This window comes from Halichoeres trimaculatus, unplaced genomic scaffold, assembly GCF_033239565.1.
Source record: "Halichoeres trimaculatus isolate MK-OKI-2021-1 unplaced genomic scaffold, fHalTri1.1 fHalTri1_scaffold_23, whole genome shotgun sequence".
Lineage (NCBI taxonomy): Eukaryota > Metazoa > Chordata > Actinopteri > Labriformes > Labridae > Halichoeres > Halichoeres trimaculatus.
In genome coordinates this window covers 15,148,721-15,171,384 of record NW_027437201.1, presented here as the reverse complement: position 1 = coordinate 15,171,384, position 22,664 = coordinate 15,148,721, and the positions used below count along the sequence as shown (strand labels likewise).

Here is a 22,664-nt window from a genome sequence, read left to right as displayed (position 1 = left end):
GAAAATAAACCATGCTGCAAGTGTCAGAAAATGTTGAATTAAATGTTTCATCACTGTGGCGTTACTCCTTTCTAGTCAGGCTATGAACTTTTCAGCAGGCTTTTGCACATCCAGGTTAAAACTTGGAGTTGTTCTCCACTTGAAGATGCTCTGGCTTGGACCGCCCAGCGCCTGTGCTTTTCATGTCGTGTAAAAGATAAAATGACAGTGTGTAACTCTCCATTTCCTCACAGTTTTGCAGACTATTAAAGGGTCCTGCCTGTTTTTTCCCCAGTGGAAGCAATTTCTCAAGTCAGCAATAATCTCACGCACACAATGGATGATTTATCAGCTTATCATCCAGATGTTATTTTAGGATTTAGGGAAACAGACCCCAAAGGATAATATGGATTGGATTTAAATTGGATCCACAGTGTGGAGAATGTGTGTTTCTCTACAGCTCGAACATCCAGCAGTAAAAAACATGTGTTAGAGGTTAATATGTGGAAGGGTCGGTATTAGAGGTGGTATACACTGTTGCATGTTTTTGTGCAACTTTCTGTATCATTGCTTTTGTTAATTTCAAAGCAGATTGTTTGGGTTTGAGCTGGATTTAATTTGGGATTGGGATTCTGGGGTTAATTCTAGATAATGACTTTCTATAACGTGACCTCCAGGGTAACTGGTGATGTGTGTCAAGATAATTTGTGTGTGTGAGCGAGAGTGACCACCTCGCCTGTCCCCAAGCATCCTCGGCTCATCACATCTGCTGCTCAGGAATCTGAAGTCTATCAGCCAGCTGGAGTGAGACGACCTCCACGCCAGCTGTAATTTACCACAGGGAGATGGGATAGTGTTTGTGTGTGTGTGCGTGTGTGTGTTAGTGAGGGATTGACTCAGCCAGAATGAACAGAATGAGTGAGTGTGTGACAGGGACTGGCAGTGGGAACAGGCCGCTGTGCTGTCACGGCTGATATTGAAGCGCTTTACCGCAGGTGGACAGTGGGAACCAATCAGAAGTCAGCTCTGCCCGCTTTAAACATCAGCACCATCCAAGTGCCCCAATTCAGCGTCCATCCACAACACACAGGCCCTGTTGGGGATGCCAAATCTGCAGCTGCTAATCTGATAATCCTGTGCAGATGTGTGTCCTACAGCAGGAGTAGAAACTGTGTGTGCGTGTGAGTGTGTGTGTGTGAGAGATGCAGAGTAAGTGTGTTCTACAGTAAGTGGGCGGGTGATACAGAGATGCAGGGAGCTTGTGTTTATCCTCTTCTTTTCCCCTCTCTGCTCTCTCTTTCTGTCTGTAGCTGCTGGTTTTGCCATGTCACCACTTCTTCCAGGAAGAATCACACTGGTGTTTACATAATCTGCTGAGGGTTTAACACAGCGGGAATACTGTTTAGTCAAATCATAAATCTGGAGACAGCTGATTTTATTGCATCGTAACCAGGCGGGCCTGAGTAAAAGGAAATATATTATCCCATTATTCTCAAATCTCAAAAGCAGATGCATGAAATAGGAAATGAGTGCTGTGTTCACACATGCACTAAACTCGGGCCTGTCAGCTCCGTAGTCAAATTTCTGCAAGATGTTGAGACAAGCTGATGTGAGAACTGCTCACCAGCATGCTCTTTAACACTCTGCGCTGGAAAAATATTCAATGTTTCAGGCACCATCTTTGATTTAATTATTGAAAGCATTTTAATAATGATTACTTTCTTTGTTTCACATCATGTCACAAAACTCAAATGTGCAAATTTCAGTGTAAAAGCTGTCTGGATATTTTCAAAAACTTTCTGAACTGCTTGTGTGAAAAACGCTGATGAATTTTTCATCTTTAAACTTATTTTTTAGTCGAACATCTGCCAAAAAGTAAATGCTACTGGGCAGAAAATGTCTCGTATGCTTCACTCTGCAAAGATTTATCACTTAAAGCAGTCACCTAATGCTGACCTTGTAGTCAAACCAGATTAATAGCCTCACTCACAAACTTTTATAGCCTCTCATTTCGGTACATTGTCACTCCCAGCCCAGAAGCTTGGTCAGTGACTCTTAATGCTTCAAAATATCGCTGATCTTATTTGAATTTTTGCAGGCACAGGCTTTAAATGTCAGCAGTAAATAATTTAAAACATCTGGTTATTTACTTTCAGAGTAAAATGGCACAGCTTGCAGCAATAAATAAGCAGCCACATGCTTATTTCTTGCTCGCAAATGTTTATTTCAGTGCGTTGCAGAGTTTAGCGAGGCTCTTGATGATCTTTAGGGGAATCGAAGTTGGTGTGAAAGTTGCAAAGAAGTCAGAGATCTGAAAATTTGCTGTCTTAATGCTGGTTCTGTTTTTACATCCTTTTTTGACACAAGGTGGAGAAACTCACTGCTAAGTCACACATAACTGGTTGTGATTGTGATTTTGGGGAGTCCAAATCAGGGTTTGATTTTGCTCCATTCTTTGCTGGAACGTGTTGATGTTATTCACAGGTTGAGAGGTCACATGATGGGTTTGCTAGTGTTCACTGTACTGACACAGTAGCTATTTTCATCTCATGCTTAAAGGCCAAATGCTGTCAAACCATCCTCATACTGAGCCGCAAATCTCCATGTATTGATCTTCATCATTTTATTGTCAAGCTGACTGTTAGTAGAGACAATTGACAACAGAACCAGGAGGAACATCTCGCTTTATTTCAAGGAGAAACATCCTCAAAGTTAAAGGGTTTTAGAGGAGTCCATGCGACAGTGAAGCCACAGGCAGACAGCTTTGTTGTCATGTTATGGACTTATTTGACACCCATGTCGAACTCCGATCTGATGCTTTGTCTGGCTTGACTCTGCTTTGTAAAATAAGGTGTGTTTGGAGTGGCTCTGTGCCCCGCTTCTGTGTTAAATAATGCTTGAATGACAAAGTATCTGGGACTGTGAGGGCACTGCGGTGTTCTCTATTCTTGGCTGTGTGTGTGTGAGCTGTTAAACACTGTGGTAAGCACAGTGTCTGCTCTCTGGCGCAGGTACACAAGGTTTTATGGCTCTCTGCTCAATAGGATCAGAGACCTGCAAGGACAAAGGTACTCACCTCCTCTAACCCCCCCCCTCTCCATTATTGATGACTGCTTCCTGCTCTCTGCTGCACCTCTGTCTCAACAAGAGCCAAAATAATGCATTTCTTCTGTTTTCAGAGGAATGAAAAACAGCGACAAAGTTTTAAGGAAGAGGAGCGCTGCAGAGAGGAGGAGGAGAGGGAGTGAGAAAACATGGAGAGTGAGAGCAGATTGAGTGTGATCGCTGATCCATAAACACTCAGCTACTTCTCTCAGGCTCTGCTGAGTACACCTCTGACACCATCCTTATATCATGAGTGAAATAACACCCCTCTGTGGAGCCAACGCTCCCTCACACTGTTCAGAGTTTCACTAAACTCAGACTGGGTCATTCATTTGAGGCTGTACTGGACTCATTAAGTCATCAGATTATTAAGATAAACTGGTTGGATTCAACTGTTTTTCATGCCTATCCAGGTTAGCACAACACCAGTCCTCTACGGTAGCCTGCATGAGCCATATTTTCTCTTAGTGAGATACAAATTCTCCAACTTTTAAAGTGTTTGAATTTAAATCACAGACATTTTTTTTTACATCATGTCACTTTAGAGAGCTAAAGTTAGATGCAGCTTTGGTTACAACCCCCAAAACAAGAATGGCTGAGAAAAACAAATTTGCCAGATTGAAACATTAAGTTTGTTTGCTTCCTTCCTGAAACAACAAAGGAAATCTTGACTGCAAAACAACAAAACATACTGGTAGCAGCTCAGCTTGCAGCCCCTCCTCATGTCTTTTAGCAAAAGAGCATAGGCAGGACATGTCTATGAACATGTCACTGTTTTACCAGTCACTATTGAATAGAGAGCTTCTTGGATGGTTCGACTCCTCATAACCTTGAAATTATTCAAACTGAAGGGTCATCTTTAGATTCAGTCACTTCTCTTTTTTTTCCTCAGCTGGTGACTTGAATCAGAGACTTTTCTGAGTTCCCAGTGACTCAATTTGGGCTGAGAGGACAGCCAGAGTAGAGTGATTGTATTTGTTGCATCTGTTTCTCATTTAAATGCTAATAATCTGTCCATATCCATGCTGTCACTCCTCAGTTTGTCGTAGAAAACCAAGCATACATTGTGTTGAGTGTCACTCGGATACCGAGCTGAATCTTGAATCCTGGATGTTCTGCTGCTTCCATCTTGTCAGTGTTTGTGTTTGAGCCAGGAAACCAGGGCAAACAGAGACTCTATCTTAGCTCTGAACTCAGAGAGAGCTGTCAGTCAGAGCAGACAGAACCCAAACAAACCGCTCTCTCAGCCTGCTCACCAATAAAATCAACTTTTTTTTCTAAAACTGATGCATACAGCCCTGTACAACACCACAACAGCCTGAGCTGTAGAGAAAGAAATCGAAGCTATCGGGCCTTTGTACTTAAATAACCCTCCCAGCGTCTGCAATCAGCTCCTGTGTTCAGACGCGTAAATGAATCTTTTTATCAAAGGAGTCTGCTTGTTTTGAAGGAAGGGATACAAAATGTCTGTTTCCAGAAATAATTTGAAAAAACAATAATAACAGAGACATCAAACTCCTCTGCTAAAGGTCTGTCTCTACAGGGGTCCTCTCTGTAATGCTGTTAGACACTTAAAAAACAATCAAAGGCTCTCTGTGCTTGGAAAAAGCTCTTTAAGTGGATTTACTTATGTGCATAGAAGCAATCTGCTGGAGCAGTTCTGAAAGTTTCTGTGCCATTTAGTCATCTGGACTTGAAAAATTTGAAACAGGGCCTAGATTCAAGGTTGGCATCCAGAGTGCAGCTGCTTTACACAAACATATGATACAAGCTGGCACTGAGTCACAGCACATATTGAATGGTTTGGTTTAAAAAATGCAAATAGTATTTAAATATTACTCTTAATCCTAAAAGGACAGACAGACCATCATGAGCATAATGCAGTGACAGTAATCTCCTCATTATTCTTCAGAAAACACTCTTTGTGTCTTCATAGCATCAATGAGAAACTGAAACATATACAAAGACTTCACCCTGAGGCTGATGATATTAACTCAAAGTCTTGTTTAAGTAAAACCATGGAGATTTGGGTTTGTATTCATCTCAGAGAGATAATAACAGTTTTAAGGTTAAAAAAAAAGAAAAGAAAACTGTCAAACCCCCAAAAATTAACAGGTGAGGCCTTGATTTTTCCTCCAACTGATCGTTCAGTCACATCTTAACAACTGAGATGGAAAAACTTGACAGCCAGAAACTTCTGTGTTCATGCAGCAACAAATTACGGCAAGACAAAAGAGACATGCAGTTAACTTTTCAATACTTCAGAGTCAGAATGTAGAAACCACAGACTTCACAATTAAATCAAGTCCAGAGTGAGACTCCTTTTCAGTCGCTTTACTTAATACTAAGCAGTCAGTGTAAGACCTCTGGGTGTCAGGAAACATTTGTGTGAATTTGTGTTAACTTCCTCAGGCGACACTTTGGTTGCGGTCTGCTACTTTTCAGATCCAGCAGGTTGGAGCACTATAGCTGATGTGCAAAACTTCTATTTTTGTCAAATGTTGGAGTACTGATTCATCAGCTCTGACAAAGCAGATCAAGCTGGACATTAAGTCAGTGATCGAAACAACATTGGAAGACCTGGTTTCAGAATGAAGGTCAACTACACTGCCATTTTTGGCAGAATTAGACTTTGAGTTTACAGGTCAGAGGGTTTTAGAGGCCAATAAACATGGATGAGAACATCATCCTGCAGTCCAGTTTTTGATGAACAAGTGTTTGTGGAACTTGTTTCCAGTCACTGAAAGATACAGCAGCTTGGCAGGTGATGAATGTTTTACATAATATGCCTGCTTTGTTATAACTTTTTCTGGCGCTTCGGGCCTCCTGCAGGCCTCGTCAGGATCGCCCCCTAATTCCTCTGCCTTAACAAACCATAACTGAATTTCTGATACTTTGATCTTAGACTATTAAGGAAGAAGACCCAGAGTCCAATCAGCCAAGGAGTTCAAGTGAAGTTCCTAGGTCAGAAGTGAATCAACAAACTCCAATATCCCCATACTCAGCTCTCATCCTCCCACCCCACAGACCAAAAAACCTCCCCCTTAGCTTTTCCCCAAGCCTCCCCAAGCGTTCCTTCTGTACCAGATTGGCTGTTCTTTTTACAGAAGATGTCTGTACATATTTGAAAGGTATGCAACTGTATTCTGTTTTGAGTTCATAATACAAACTTCTGTTGCAATTCAAGTTGGAGTAGGCTCAGGTTCAGTGTCCTCAGATGTTTCCAAGTTATTTTTGTCAAAGCTGGCCTTGGACCTGATTGTCAGCCGACACTTCAGGAGGGAAGATGACTCTGTCACTGGTGGACAGAGGAGGTGATGATGTCTTCATTTGCCAGTCAGAAAGATGAAACCTTGAAATGGGAAAAAGTTAACCAGACTCCTGAGATCCTTCAAGGTCTTGCTGATGTAAAGCGCAACATTGTAACATTCAGCAAGCTCATGCATTGGGCAGTGTCCAGCTTCTTCCCTTTGTACTCTTACAGACATTGAAAGCAATGTCAGTCACCTGTCTTTCTATTATTTGCAATTCTGTTTACTCCCACCCTAAAGCTGAGGGGGCAGGAGGGACAACTGGCAGCTAAGCTTAAACTGCTAGACATTCCGTAGTTTTAGCCAGTGCTGGCTGCTATAAGTAAGATGCTGTACAATTTTTGAGATTTTTGGATTGTCCCTTTAAAAATAATGCAACACCTTCTGCACTTCCATTTAGTGGCGATCCTAGACAGGTCAAATAGTGCTTTGCTTCTTTCAGGACGTTAACTCTAATTTAAGTCGCGTTTTACTTTCATTAAAATAAATGATGCATCTAATGAAAAAAGCCTGATGTTAAAATAAAAAAATTGGAGCTGAAAGCTCACTCTGATATAAATGTTTGTTTTAATTAATTGTTGCTCCTCATTTTGTAGTTTTGTTGTTATTATTAATTCCGCCATCTGGTCCACAGACCCAAATTAATCCTCTTCATAAAAACATTAGTGAACAATGTTGAAGCCATTCAGGCTGCCATTACACCAATCACTGAGTAAGCGCAAATTCATTAACACAATTTTATCAAACCACCTTTGAGTTAACCTGCCTTCATGCAAAACATCCTCTGAATTAACTGCTCTAGAAGTCTTTCCAGTTTTACTCGGCTGACAAATATCTGCTGTGTTTTATATTCCAATTAAATATGAAAGCTGTTAGAAAAACAGTTTGAAAATACAAATAATGAGTAATTATAAACACAAACAGGGTCATAACTCAGTTCTTTTTGCTCTCTAATTCAATTTTTTTTTTTTTTTTTAAGGCTGTCAGCATGAAAGAGTTCATTGTGCTGCAGTTAAGATCCAAAATTAAAGTTTCATTTCTGTATTTTTTTTTAGTATTTCAGCAGCTTCATGGTCCTCCCACTGCTGTCATCCTTAAAGTATTAAAGTGGGGTCATGAAGGTGAAACACAAAACTGCAATGTGCTGTTTTTAAACAGCTTTGTTAAATGAAGATTTGAAACTCTGATCAATAACGGTTTTCAAAAACATCCTAACCTTAAATGCTCCATACCCTTATATCTGCTGCAGCTTAATGTTATGTAAGGGAGTCAATTATGCCCTCGCTGTAATGGTTTCTATTTTGGGCTCAATTTAAAGAGGATAAAGACTCGTCAGCATCACGCCACCCACGTTCACCACTTTTTACAGTGTACGTTATATAATCTACGTCCACAAACGTTAGACATGATGATGCAGGAGGCGGAAGTCTGAGCTTCCTGCTTTAGGTCGGCTTTGAGTGTTTATTAGATCAAATCAAACAGGATTAAATATTTTTATCTGGTTTATCTGCCATAAAAGCTAAATGACGTTCATTCTCAGATAAAAAAATGATATTATAAATGGACTGGAAACCTGAAGGGAAACTTTTTTCATGCTCATCCTCAGGCAGATTGCAGAGTCAGTCTGTTTGAGGCGGTCCGTATTGTGGTGATGATTTCTCGGGGTATAACTTCTGGTCTGACTGAGTGACTGCAGACTCCAGAGCCGCATGAAGACAGAGTAGACCTGAGAGCGCATATTGCTCACTTCGTTTCAGAGAGGAAACCAATTGGTTGAGTTTGATTCAGTCTTCTGGGTCCAGATATATTTCACTTTGCGACACAGAGGCAAATATGCCCTGACACACACACACGCGCACTCACACTCACACACAGCTGGGTCTATTAAAGAGAGGCACCAATAGGAGCTGTGTGAGAGATAATTGTCTCATAAGTCAGTAAGCACAGCTGTTGGCAAGGTCAAGTTTCATTTATGGACGCACGTCGCTGCTCTCACTTCTGTCTCTGTCTTCTCCAATCTGTCTTCTTCCTCTTCTCCTCTTCCTCCTCTTTGCCTGAGCCAGTCCTGTACCTGTCCTGCTCCTCCTCGACCTCCCCCCCTGTCTTTCTGCATGGTTGGGCTTCGGGATTGCTTGTGGCCCTGGATGAATATTAATGGAGGTCTGGGTTTGGATATTATATGAAAATGAACTGTTTATTTACAGAGTGGCTCTCTTTTGGCTTTATGTGAGGAGGGCGGGGGCACGCTGCCAGCTTCCTGAGGATGAAATGGGCGGATGTGGAGCTCAATGGGATTCAGGTCAGCGTTGGATTGTTCCAACGCTGGGGAAGTGGTTCTGTGTTTGTCTGTTTGTGCATATACTTTGGCTCAGCTGATTTTCCAAAATCATTCAGACATTTTTTTTTTTTTTCTATCAGTCAAGAGTTATTACCTCTCTCTGGGTTGATTAAATGAAGATCTGCAAAGGAAGGATCAGTGGTTTGCTTTCTAAAGTGAGAGTAGCTATGAGGAAAAATCTTTTCCAAACCAGAAGTCCTGAAGTAGAGGAGTGGGTCAGTAGATCACAGTTAATCTGCTCGGATGATGCCAACACTTCAACAAGCCTGCGAATCACAGGCTGAACACTGAAACACACTTTATCTCTAAAGGTTGTGAAAGATTCAGTGCCGTTTAATCTAAATGCAGATATTCCTCCAAATGACAGATAAATTACCAGATAAAAGACGACAACTTTTGGATGCTGAAAAAATGAGCAGTGTGGGTGGATGATTGGACATTCTCAACATGTGCAACTTTTACCCCTAAATTCCACCGCACGCGCCGCACAGTGCAGCGGAGCACCGTGGTCTTGCTTCGATTGTGAAGTCCCACTGCGCCTCGCCACGCCGCTCCAAGAGTCACAGGCTCTTGTGTGAATAGCAATATCACACAATCACCATTCACTGCCATAACTTTCGATATGTTAGTCCACACCTTGTCCTTTCTGCTTCTATCCTTATAAAAAGGATGTTTGGGATCATACAGAATGTTGAACTTCTCCACTTCCAAGATCAGCTTCTCTTCATCCACGGCGTTGTGTTGGGTCAAGGACCCTCTGACCAACTGTTTACCTGATGCACGTGCCTCCAGATGTGACGTGTTTATAACATATTGGGGAACTTTATGATTGAGAGTTCATGCATTGTGTTTTGTTCTCTCTTCCGGGTACTTCACACTTTCTGTCTAGTGCTTTCTTATCGACAGTGAATTTCTCGTGCCTGGGTGCGCGCGGGCGCTTCAGCAGCGCGTGCAGTGGAATTTGCCTGATAGATTACAATGAAAGCTAAGTGCTCCGCAGTACATTTCAAGGGTGCAGTGCTGCGCGTACAGTGGAATTTAGGGGTTAGCTTTACCTGGATGCTATATTTTGCATGATAGCACTGTTTAAATGATGTACATTTGGGTTTTCAAGGTCCACTGTACGAAATGAGAGACAGTCCAGTTTTTGAGCACTTTAAAGCAAAATTTGCAGATTTTTTTTGATTGAAATTATTGTATTTTAATGTTAATTGGCTTCTTTTGCACTGGAAGGTGCTCCGACTTTACTCCAGTCACTCTCAGCTTGATTTTTTTTGTCATGAAAGTATCAGCTGGATGTTAATCAGTAGCTCAACACCAGCCATTATCTATAGCCTGCTGTAGTCTGTAGATAGACTTTGTTATATTATGTCTGCAACATTTCATGGCTCTTTGCTGGATCTAAAAACGGAAGATGGTTGCAGTTGCATGTTGTTTTGTTGAACTCTCACAGTCAACTCTCTCAAGTTTAGTTTCGATAAAGTTAGTGAAGACAGTTACAGTCTGCATGCACATTTCCAAATAGTATTTATAGACTTAAGTGGGGGATAATGCAGCTTAGGCTGTTTTACTAAATGTTTAAATGTGGTTTCAACTTGTGCCACGTCTCCTAACAATCTCCCAACATTGGCCCTTCTCTATCTGTTGTTTCTCACTCTGTCCATGTTTCCTGAATCTATCCATTGTCTTATAAATCAAACAGAAATTGGATGCAATTCTAAAAAACGCTGCAGAAAGAATATAATGTGATAATGGCTAGTTAAGGACTTAAAAAGTTGAGTTGTCTAGTTGAATATCTGGATCCATGCCTGTTTCAAGATCTTTTACACCTTTGCACTTTCACTTTCTGCCGCACCTGTATGACCTTACTGGAGCTCCCAATCTAAAACCATTTACTTATAAACATGCAACCTGTTCAATAGTGCTGAACAATAAGATTGGTGTACAATCATGCACCTGAATTCTTCCTTCTGCTTCTGAAAACAGAGTTCCTTGAAACAAACCCTGTCTAGCCGTGCCTTGATTGAGCTCACTTTGTGTCACGGGGTCACAGTCTTGTCAAAAGAGCAGAGGGCCTCACAAACTGCTGCCACAAAGACCGAGTTATAAAACTCCTTCATGTCTTTTGTACGAGCAGACCCTTCACGAGTGCTAACAAGCCAAACCCAAACTCTGGAAAACAGCCCAGGAACATTATCCCTCCTCCAACAAACTGTACAGTAGGCATTATGAATTCTGGGAGCTTTCTCTTGGCATCCACTGAACCCAGATTTGCTGAGGAGACTGCCAGAAAGCTGAGCATCACTCCAAAGTTTCACTGGCCTATAGTACATTAGCAGCAGGCTTTAGACCACTCCAGTCAACACTTTGCTTTGTTCCCAATGGCGTGAACATCAGATCGGGCACAGGGATCATCATGGGAGAGGATGCACGTTGATCCAGGTGTAGGTGTACTTAAACTATCCTATAGTGTGGTACCTTCCACTTCTACTGACTTCACAACCAGATAGGCTGTACTTTGTGTTTGCATTTTAAATTTTATCCACTTTGAAGTACGAATCAGATCACTGCTGAAATTCTTTTGGTTTGACCTGCATCATTTTGCATAAAGTTTTCATTTTTCTCCTTCATGTGTGACAGATTCTCATCTACATTGTCAGCTTCTATACTTAGACTGAACAAGGGTCCAGGAGTGACAGAAGTCAATCCTCACCTTCACCCCACTCCAGCCGCAGGCCGATAAATCCAAGCGTTGCATGGGTGTTTAAGTTCAGAGCAGAGATAATAGATTTTTCTTATTGACTCTGATTGTTTCTTGGCCTGCGCTCAGCTGTAAATCCAATAACCTCACATTTAAGCTATTGATCAGATCAGTTTACAGCCTGCAGGGATGAGCGCACACAAATGTCTGGGGTCATTAAGTGAACATACCTGTGGTGAATACATCGCAGCCTGACCTGCCGCTGAAACTACTTCAGAGACACTGCTCTTATGCACACGTGGTGAGCTTGGTTGGATTTCTGCAGAAGAAACTGGATTTCTGGGTCATGCTTATGCCCGTGGGTTTACAGAGGAGTGAAGTTTGTGCGTGACAAAGACCCTCAGAGCAGCGTTTTGAAGAGGTTCCTCGTTTTCAGACTTTTCCACAGACTCTGGTGCACTAAAGCATGCTGCGTTCAAGTGCTGTCTGGATTTATGACATATTCTTGGCACATTTTGAGAATTTTGGGTGCAAGAATACCAAGTACAGGAGCAGGTTTTCAGCATTAGAAAAATCTCCCTCTCCTCAGTTTTCCATGTCTCTCTTGGTTTGTTTTTGCACAGAGCAACAGTGGTTTAATATTCCAGGTTGTTGTCTTGGGTTGCATAGTTCTGTCCCCCTTTTTTTTTTTTAAAGACTTCCATTTGGAAAATACAGGTCCAGAAAAGCATTGCGACGCTTCAATGCGACATCCACATTCCCTCCCTCTGCTATGATAGTTTAAAGCTTACACCTTTTATTGGATTGTGTCTGCACGCTCTATCTTAACAGCTCTGGGAAACAATAAAAGTGAAAACGGCGATCCATCAGCCCTCCTCCCACGCCCAGGCTCGTGCCGTGTCTCGCCTGCATCTCCCTTTATGGATCAGAGGCATTTCCTTTCTGCTGATGTCAGGAAGTGTGTTTTGGGGCCACAGCCAGACGATGTGAGAAATGGGACAGTACTTGTTATGCTGCTTCCTCCTCCCTCCCTCGCTTGCTTGCCTCTGATGAGCCACAGGAGGCGATTATGTCTCATCTATTGGCTACCAGTTGCTAGCACTTCCTACCCAGCAGTGACAGAAACCCACATGATTAGAGGAGGCTGGAGTGTACCACATCTACAGACTGTGCAGTCCTCTCTTGTGATCTGTTTGTATGTTCCTCTGATATTAAAGTGGAGGCTGATAAAGTTCAAACAGTGGGTTAGAAGAGAAAAACAAGATGCTTCACTGATGTGACATTGGTATTTCACTCTCTATGCGTACCACCCAAGTCAAACTTCCACTTTTTACACCTAAAGGCGGGTACACACTACAGGATAATCAGGCTGATTTCTGTCCCAATCTCCTCCTTACAATCAAAGCCAGCAAAGGCCTGATTGTCTGATGTCTGCAAATGACATGTGGGATTGTCCCGTGGTGTGGGGTGTGTTAAAAGTGATTTCGCCCGGTTGGAGCTGCTCAGAAGGCCTTCGATTGAGAGATCGTAGATAATGATCATGTTTAATATTTGCAAACAAAAATCTGGTAGTGTGTGGGGCCCTCTGAGAGGAGCCAAGCGCGCAGAGTGTGTAATGTCACGTGTATTGGAGCAAAGCCAATGAAGACGATAGTTGACTCAGCTGACTCAGCTGACTGACCCAAGAGAAAGTAAGAATCTGTAATACTTGTGATGACTATACTCACCTCCAACTCGCATTGTTATTCATACAGCCCATATTCCCACTGTCTTGCCCGTTCCCGTTCCTCTGTCATGTTTATTTACACCAAAATCACGTTTTATTACGCGAGATTTGGAGTATTGAGCGTAAAAAAGCTGATACTTTACTGAAGAATCGGTCAGTGTGTGGTGTCCTCCGGAGTGCACGCCACACATTTTATGATCAGAAGAGAAAGATCTTGTGCGATCTGTCTTTTGTTATCATCAAGTGTGTGCTCTCTAAATGTGCGGAGGACGGAACAAACACTGCAGCTACATGAAATTACTGATCCAATACACGATACCCGACAAATTTTTATTGACCGAGGGGCTGTTTGCACGACAACAGTTTTAGGGTGAAACACAAAAGTTTTGTTGCATTTCAGCCTTGAGTCTACACAGAAACAACGTTTCAGCTGACCTAAAATGCAAACTTTCGAAAACGGGCTCCAGAGTGGGATTTTTCTGAAACGCTGCTGATGCCGTGTAAAACAGTAAGCCAGCGTCTTCAGTGGAAACACTGACATCACACTCTGCTTCGCGCAAGCGCATACAACAGGACAACAGTACTGTTGTTACAATCAAACCATGCGTCTGTTACTCCACTTTTGCACTTAGTATTTCCCAATACACCAGATGATCAGCTCAACTCTACTTCAGTGGAGATCTCCCAAAAGCTGCTTCTGGACAAGACAGTTATAGCACCACCTGCAGGCCTGGCATGCTAACTACAGCATTTTCAGTCCCTCTGCGTTTCCTTGTAAACACAGTTTTTTTTTCATTGTGTTTACACTGCATTTTTAGCATTTTCAGATAAAATGTTGTCGCAAAAACAGAGCTTGCTGAGATATTACAATGATAAGCCAAGCTATAAACTTTGTTTATTCATCTGAACAAACTTTAAAGATCTTAGAAGCTCTCAATTGAACTAGATGTCCAGTAGAATCCTCCATAAGTCAAATCTTTTTGCACAAAATTCAGCACACATGCATGAAAGCTTGTCTCTGACCCTAATGTGTTTAGTTTGAAGTTTAGTGGATGTATTTTGTTGTATTATGGTAAGGTAAGACTTGTGCAATGATCTGAAGCATCATGCTACAGGGGAATTTCACCACTTTTTAAACCACATCCTGAAGCTGGAGCTATTTTTATTTTTGGTGCATGGTCCATTTGTTGTTTCAGAGACAAAATAATTTGAATGTTTTCGTTTTCCGAATCTCAACATCAGATCGTTAACTTGGGGTTTTGAAGACAGTTAAAGGGAATTATCAGTTTTTTCTAAAAGTTTTGTCTGCAGTTCTTTTCTGATATGAAGTGAATTTTTCAGCCTGTATTCAAAGCCCCCACAACACAAAATGACTAAAAAACAATATTGAACCTGAAATGCTGAGACAGTGAGATTTCATAAAGTAATGCAAATAAATTTTTCATATTAACTTTCACATTAATCACTTTAACAGTTATATTTTGTCATACAGAGATATTATGTTGCAACACTGACAAACTTGAATAATTAAGAGTGTGTTTCAACACATACATCTGTTCTGTTTCAGTGGTCACACAGTGTACTGCTCTCTCATTTGTTACCTCCTGCATAAATGGATGATTCATGTATTTTTCATAATTTTTTAATTTCCCATTCCACCGTATATTCAGTTACAATTACAGCTGCTGTTTGCCTGCAGCAGCAGCCGCTCAGTTTTCCCACAGGGATCGTGAAAGGTTCAATTTACCTCACAGAATTTATCATTGTAATATCTCAGCAGCAATTTGTGGGAAGTGATGGTGATAAAATGGTTTCTCATTGGCTCTAATTAGACAGAAATAACAGTGAGAGTGGGCATATCAATCTGAAGGGCATTTTATTCTTTTATTTTCCCTGCAGGGACGGCAGCTGTGTTGTTTGAGGCTCTTTTACAGTGCACGTAGTGTGAGCAAACAGGGGAGAATGTTTCTGTAAGAGGATCAGGTCCACAGGCCTTCGAATCTCTGTCATATTATTACTTACAGTAGCTAAAATCCCCAGGGCTTTGTCTTACACACACTACCACCTGCACACACACAAACCAGCACCACTGATACGACAGACGGATGCACAAGCAGCAACGTCTGGTCTTAAAAAATATAATAGATGCAGGAGTGTTGAAAACTGCAGTTCCTCGAGCGTCCACTTGAGGCTGTCTGCAGAAACACCAGGGACCACATACACACCCATTCACAAAGTCTTTGCTACATTCTATGCCAGGAGGTGTTAAGAAAGTGTATAGAAAGTGCTAAAAGGCCCATAAGAGAATGGATGATGACAGCTTGTCCATCATTGTCCAGTTCAGCCAGCCTCCACCTCCACAGGGTCCAGGACTGAGCTTCTTCTCCATCTCTGTCTCCTAGATCCTGTCTGCTCACAGCAGGTGAAGTTCTTCCAATGTGGCGTTGGTGTCTAATGTTAGCTCCGTTGGCCATGTCCAATGTGAATAGCATGATGCTACTCTGCCTTCTGGTATTCCCTCTGTTGCTGGGTTAGCATGGCTAGCTCGCCCATCTTATTAGAGATAGATCTTACGTTCCTATAACAATGGATGGAAGGACAGGTCCATGTTGTCACTTCTTAGCTCACACTTGAGAACCAGCACGTCGTCCTCACCTCCTTCTCCTCACCTTGTGGGAAGACATCAGGCCTTACGCCAGTTAGCATTGACATGCTACAGGCTGCTAACAGCTGATTTCACATGTAAACAATGCAGCCATGGTAACATGTAGGATCTCCAGACAAACACAGGAGAAAAAGGAGAAAAAAGTTTGGTGTCCATGGCCAAAAAATGAGTCATACAAAGTAATGACCCACTCCAAATAAAAAATTATGAAAAAGAGATGAAAAAATTACAAGAAATGGACAGAAAAGAGAGAGCTGCTGCAAAAGGCAGCCATAGCCAACAGGGCGGCGCCTAGCAATATGATACTATGCAGTATGCACCAGTGTTAACTTTCCTACTCTGAACTTTAACCTGACTGCTATCATAAGGGTTAATGCAGCTATTCGAGCCAAATATCTGCTCATTTCAAAGTCCTTCAGATTTCATAGAGATCCTTCAGTTAACAGGAAGATTCAGGCTCATCAGGTTTTCAGGGTTAGAGGATCCAGATGTTCTGTAGTGATCCTCAAAACCTCCAGCTTTATTTGAACTGATACAACAAGGTGATGAGTGTGATAAATACAAAACAACACCACCACTGCTGCAAATAAAGACAGGAAGAATTCAGGAAATAAATGTTTATTCTTGAGTGGAGTCATTGATTTTATCATCTGAGGAACAGTTCATGATTATTGCCTCTGTTAAAATATCCACCGTCCTGGTGCTGTGATCATTATTTTACTGTAGGGATGATTGGAGAAAATTTGGATGTGTTAATTTAATCTGAAGCTAACGGGTAAAAACAAGAAGGGGAGAATTATATCCATCGCCAACCATGCTGAGTCTCTGAGATAAATACAGTATGAGTTACTCATCAAGGAATCCCTGCAGAAAAGATGGCTCTTTGCTGCTGAATTAAAATCTGAAAACTGCACAGAACCAGCTCCTGCCCAGTGTCAACCCCAGGCCAGCTGTATGAAGAGTTCAACAAACCCTGAGTATCTTTTATTTAGTTTCCTTTCATGCGTGCTTCTACTGGTTGGCATTCTTTCTTGGAGGTAGGGTTTTCCTCCTCTATCCCTCGCTATGTAGGAAAATCCACTTCCCACCTGCAAAATGTTGGCTACCTGACCAGCCTGGAGCACGGCTGGAGCTTCTCTTACTCAGATCCATCCATTGATTTTGTTTGTTTCGTTCAGGGTCAGCACTAAAGGATGATTAGCTTTTGGTCAGGAGAACAAATTCAAGTGTCAGAGGTCACTCCGGTCGATCTGTGCCTCCTCCTGAAGTCTGTGGTTGCAGAAAATCCATTTAAAAAAAAACTGATTTTTCTCCAAAATGTTGCTCCGAGCTGTAACGCTGCATTTCAGCGTGTAATCCTGCACGTTGGAGCCCGTTCAAACCTACTCTGTTGATTTGCAGGGCAAAGACAGATTTCATTACAGCTCAAAGAACAAGAAGGAGATACTGCTCTGTGAGTAAAGGTGTGAAATGAAGAAGAAACTTTCCTCTGCACGGAAAGCAAAGAAAGTTTATATGAAAAATGTTTTTAATTTAGAGAAACAGCTTTGGTAATATTTCCTCTGAGGAAAGATAAAGGCTGCAATCATCTCAGGCAGAGTCTCCTTTTATGATAATACCAACACCAAAGCTTTGTAATGAATTTTACAGCCTCTGAAGTGTTACACGTGGCAATTTTAAATCAATCATACTCTGTTCCTTCACTTGGAAAGAGGAAAAATTAGGTAAGAAAGGGGATTGTCAATGCAGAGAGTGAATTTATTTTCTGTTCTCTTTTTTCCTCCTGAATTCACTTTATAAAAACTTTATAACAGTCTTTACTGTAACTTGTGGGAGTTTGTCAGGGTGCAGCCGAGCTGGGCAGAGAGCCAGTCCCTCTCTGATGGTTCAGAGAGTCTGACTCTGCTGCTGCCTGGTTTTACTGAGTTTAGCTCACTCACTTGTTACTTACCAGATCTTACAATTTAGACAGTTTTAGAGAAGTGTCTGTCTCAGTTTTTAGGTCCAAGTTTATTGCTAGCTGTGATCCAAATATGGAAAATGTTGACGAAGCGGTGGAAATTTTGCAAGAAGTTTCTGTTCACTCACTGTGTGACTGTTAGATGTTAGATAACTGAGGATATTTGATGTTTCAAATTTGCGTAGAAGTGTTGCGTAATTAAAGGCCTTTGGTAGAATAAGTTGTAATGAGGTGCCTGAATAGCAAATTAGAAAGAAAGAAAACAAAAAGTGGCGCATTAAAAAGCTGGGATGTTTTCATCGACCAAAGCATTTAACTCCAAGTTTTCAACCTTTTATCTCATGTAGCAGTCTTTGTGTTGTGTTTATTTTTGATTTTTTTTTTCGATTAAATTCTCAACTGCACAATAGAGAAATATCATCATCTCAATACAATGAAAATACATTGAATCATAGTTTTTCAGCTGCTTTCAGATGAGAAAGACATTGTGAACAAACTTGTAATTTGTTTTGAGACAATTTGTTTTCCAATGTGGTACCATAAAGTCATTGCAGAAGAAGACGGTGCATTAAGTTGTCTTATGGACCAAAAACAATGAGACAAAGCACATTTTGGATCTCCTCAAGTTTTTTCCGGGGAAATGTGTGAAGCGCATGCATTTCGTTCCTTTGACCATACGTATGATTGTTTTCATATTTTCTTCTTCTTCTTCTTGTTCTTCTAAATATTGTTTATTTATCATTATTATTCGTTTATTTTAAGAATAAAATTAGTTATCTTAAGCCAAACAAACACTTTAAGAGAATTCAGATTAAAAAAAAAAAAAAAAAAAAAGTTAAAAAAGGGTATGGACCACAGATATTATTGTGGTCTCAGTCATGCTCCATGAGGTTTGCCGTTACATGGGCCCAAAGCCCAAAATATAAACAAATAATTTAAAAAAATAAGTGAACTATTGTTGCTTGTTGAATTTTATTGGATTCAGACATGAGCTGAGACACTTGATTGAAATTCCCTCTGTGGCTTTTTGTGGTCTCCTTTAATTAATTTAGAGCCCAGTTTAAAAACTTTCTAAGGGGTCTGCTGTGGTGATTTGCAGGAGTTTCTTCAGGGTCCAGCAAAACTGGCGGGAGGCCAGTCTCGCTCCAACAGTCAGGAGAGTCGGCCTCATTGCTGCTGCCACTTCTTTACACTCCACAATCAGAGGTGGTGTTTACTTCAAGTTCATTTATCATCAGAAAGGAGGAGAAGCAATTTATCATTTGAGGAACAGGCCGACAAACTGGATCAATTTTCTTTTCTCACGAGGCCCACCGCCACCCCCCTTCTCTCGGTTTCAGCGTGTGGCAGCAGAGATTGCCCTCAGACCAAATGGCCTTTTTTGGACCATGTCCAGTCGGCCCACCCCCCCAAATTGAACCAGCTCTCCAGTGTCACTGCAGCAGGACTGTTTGCAAGAGTGATATCAGGAAAGGGTGGGGGGAGTTGTTTAGCCACCTCCACTTCCATTAAAGACAAGCAAGCAGGACAACCTCTAGACCCTCGATTAAGCCCCCGCTTTACGTGTTGGCTGAATGAACACGAAAAGAAAAAAGTTGAGGTGTAAAAAGCAATATCCTGACGCTTGGCTGGGTAATTCCCGGTCACAACTCTCTCTGTGTACCGAGACCTTTACTCAGTCACCTCAATTATACTGTATCACCCCGCTTTAATCTTTGGGCTTTCTCTTAAAGCTCACGCAACATGACAGAATGCATTTCCATACTAACACCCAGGAGTCATTGCATCACAGGGGGGTTAGCTCGTGAGTGTGTTTGCAATCAGGCCAAACAGAGAGGTTGAATGAGAGGCCTGTATGCTCCGAGGTCGCCTCTGGGAGTGTGTTTGCTGAGGCTGCTTCTGAGGGGGTTAGCAGGTGTGGTAGAAAAAATAGAGTCCCTAAGCATGACGTGAGCATGTTTCAGCTTTCTTGTCTGAATTTTTGATTGACCTTGTTTTCTTCTGTCCCCCCACAGCACAGCCGAATCCACCCAAAATTCACGAAGGATGGTGGGCGTACAAAGAGGTGGTGCAGGGGAGCTTTGTTCCAGGTAAGCACGCTGATGCACGGATGAATACTGATTTCCGTGCATGCACTTGAAGCAAGCTGTGTGCTTGATCTTACTGCGTATTTAAGATAACACGAGGCCACCTTGCCGTCGGCAGGAGCTCTATTTTCTCATTCTGACAGAGACCTCTTTGCCCTTCCTACACAGATTGATTGACGGCAGCTCACTGTTCTTTCCACCTTTTCCATCTTGTTGCGTATCTGCGTGTCAGGCCAATTATTTTCCCGAGATTGTGTTTTTCTGCTGAGCTGAGGTACTTTCTGATAAAGCCCGCAGGTGCCTGTCTGTGTGACGGTAATATCTATGCTTAAGAGGACCAAATGTCACCGTACGAAGAGAACAATTAGGAAAACTCAGACAGAGGACGTTTTTCTGCTCCTGTCTTTAAGGTTAACTCACAGCGAGGTTAAATCTTGAGAGTGTGAGACAGTAATGAGCGGTACAGTAAAGGTGAGTGCTGTAGATTTAATGTTCCCTGCTTAAGTAAGGTCTCATTAACACCATTAACTGGGAACATTAACCCTGCTGCTCCCATGTGCACAAGTTGCAAAATGGCACAGTGAAAACCATCGCTTTATGTGAACTCTCTGACTTCCTGTTTGATTCACAGCACTACACACGACACAATTTTTTTTTCTTTGTGCTGGGGTCAGTGCTGGAGAGCTAATCTCACTCTGAGTTAATTTTGCATCTCTTAGAACTGAAAGTGCAAATTTAACAGCTGTTTGAACCATTCAGAAGATATATTCAGACACCTGCTGTGAAGTAGCTCTAAGAATAAACCATTTCCTGCAGTTACACTCACACATACACCTTCAGTGCCTTGACATCTCTGTCAGCTCTTTTTAAACTTCATATGGATGTGAAATGAAAGTTTTCCCTTCACTACAAGGCCAAGATTAAACCATTAAAGCTAAGGTGTAAAGTAAAGGTTTCACTCCAGGCTGGCTCGCCACATATGTTTTGGGAAATGTGAACAGAATCACAGAGTCTGGTTGATGAGTTTGAGTCCTTTATTGATAAGGATGTGGTCACACTGGCAAACCCTGCCGTACCTGAGTGCGATACACTTTTCAGCTTTGGCACGCTTTGGAGAGGTAGGCTTCGGCATGGTGACCCATGATCACCGCAAGTGCATCGCGCGACAATCATTTTAAACAAAGCGGGGGTGTTAGAGGGCTGTGTCGGGCCAAAATGACTTACTATAGGTCAAAAAGTCCCTAAAAGTTATAGCAGTGATCTCTGTGTCTCATTGTGATGACTTTGATAAGATCGCGCTTCATGTAAACAGACGCTTCAGGATGGCGTAGGTGGGCCATGGGCGTGTGATACCTGCTAAAGTCTGGTCCATATTGGAGTAGTGTGACCGCTGGCCATACTACCCAACAGGGGAACGGCGCTGTGAGGGGCAATCGTGCTTAAGCACAGCATGGTTTGGATGGCCAGTGTGACCGCGCCCTCAGTCTTTTTTAAACCCAGGCAGCTTTGCAGTTTGGGGTATTTAGCTCTATGTGTGCAGCATCTGTTTGGTTACACCCCACTTTGTAAACTCAGTTTTAAACACGACTATTTTTAAGCGAATATTAAAATTTCAGATCACCCCTGAAGCCTGACATATTGTGGTGAAGGCTGAGGTTAGGGAAGTCCCTGAAGAAACATCAGTGCAGATTCAGAGGGACACCGTGTGGTGCTGCTGCTGTGTGCTCAGTGATTAAAGGCATGTGTTTCCCAAAGCTAACACTGAGGCTTCCCCAGCATGTCCAGGCATACATAAATAAGCTCCTGTTTGTCCTTCCCCCTGGCACTGAGCGCTCGCTGCTCTGCTGCAGCGTTTTATCTCGGCTATCTCTTCGAGCAGTCCTCCAAGGCGCACTTGCTTTACTAACCGTCGTACAACAGCTGGAGCAGTTAAACACTATTCATGATCCTCCGGCGGCCGTGCAGAGAATTCCCAACCCTAGTTACCTTGTTCTACAGACGGCAGGGTTTCACAGCCATGACATTAAAGAGAAAGGAAGGTTTTTCACTGCAAATGAAGCCCGCTTTAACGACATGAAGAGAAATAATGTTGATGGGACATGTCCTTATTGTGCTTGTTCTACTCGGACTTGGTGAATGGTGATAAAAGGTTTTATTGGAAACTGAACAGGTTGTGCACATAGGGGGAGATTATTCTGAAAGTACGCTTGTTTCGGACTAATAATATACTCCCTTAGAGCTGCAATCCATTACAGTGAGTAATAACGTTTTCTCCTGCAGCTATTTTATATATTGCTTATTAGAAATGATCAGAATAACCGACTCAGGAGATGGCTATGGGATGGGTTTCGAAAATAATATCTTCTTACACGTCAGGGATCTTGACAAATCTGCATTTGATTGGCAGGTTAAACAATATCTCAGAATTTAAATTGGAAAGGATGCTTTTCCTTTACCGGATGCAGTAACATCACAGAGAGCTCAAACTCCTTCTTTCACTTCTTATCAAACCATCTTTTATCCCCAACCAAGGTCAGAAACTGGTCCCGAAACATTTGCACCTCCAAGGTCTGCAAACAAATGAAATCCTGTTCATAGGCAGTGACTGCTGCTGTTAACCTCTCTGAGCTCTTTCAGTCAGCCTCAAAGACCATAAAAGGTCAGCTGTAGCTCTTAGTGTAGCATCTGTTTCCTCTTCCCTCTCTTCATCCTCTCAGCTCTGCTTTTATCTTGAACTCCTGCGCACAGAGTGAGATGCGCGAACTCCATCAGTCATCAAATCCTATGAATTT

The 22,664-nt window shown here is 42.0% G+C and overlaps 1 protein-coding gene across 4 annotated transcripts in view; it reads left to right on the top strand.

Annotated features, from left to right (window-relative positions):
• The window catches only part of ca10a (carbonic anhydrase Xa), a 437,188-nt gene that overhangs the window by 241,480 nt on the left and 173,044 nt on the right, over positions 1 to 22,664 (top strand). For all 4 annotated transcript variants that reach the window (XM_074663964.1, XM_074663962.1, XM_074663963.1 and 1 more), the window contains one exon: positions 19,801 to 19,875. In XM_074663964.1, the coding sequence (XP_074520065.1) occupies positions 19,801 to 19,875 (75 nt within the window). The remainder of the gene's footprint in view (positions 1 to 19,800; positions 19,876 to 22,664) is intronic.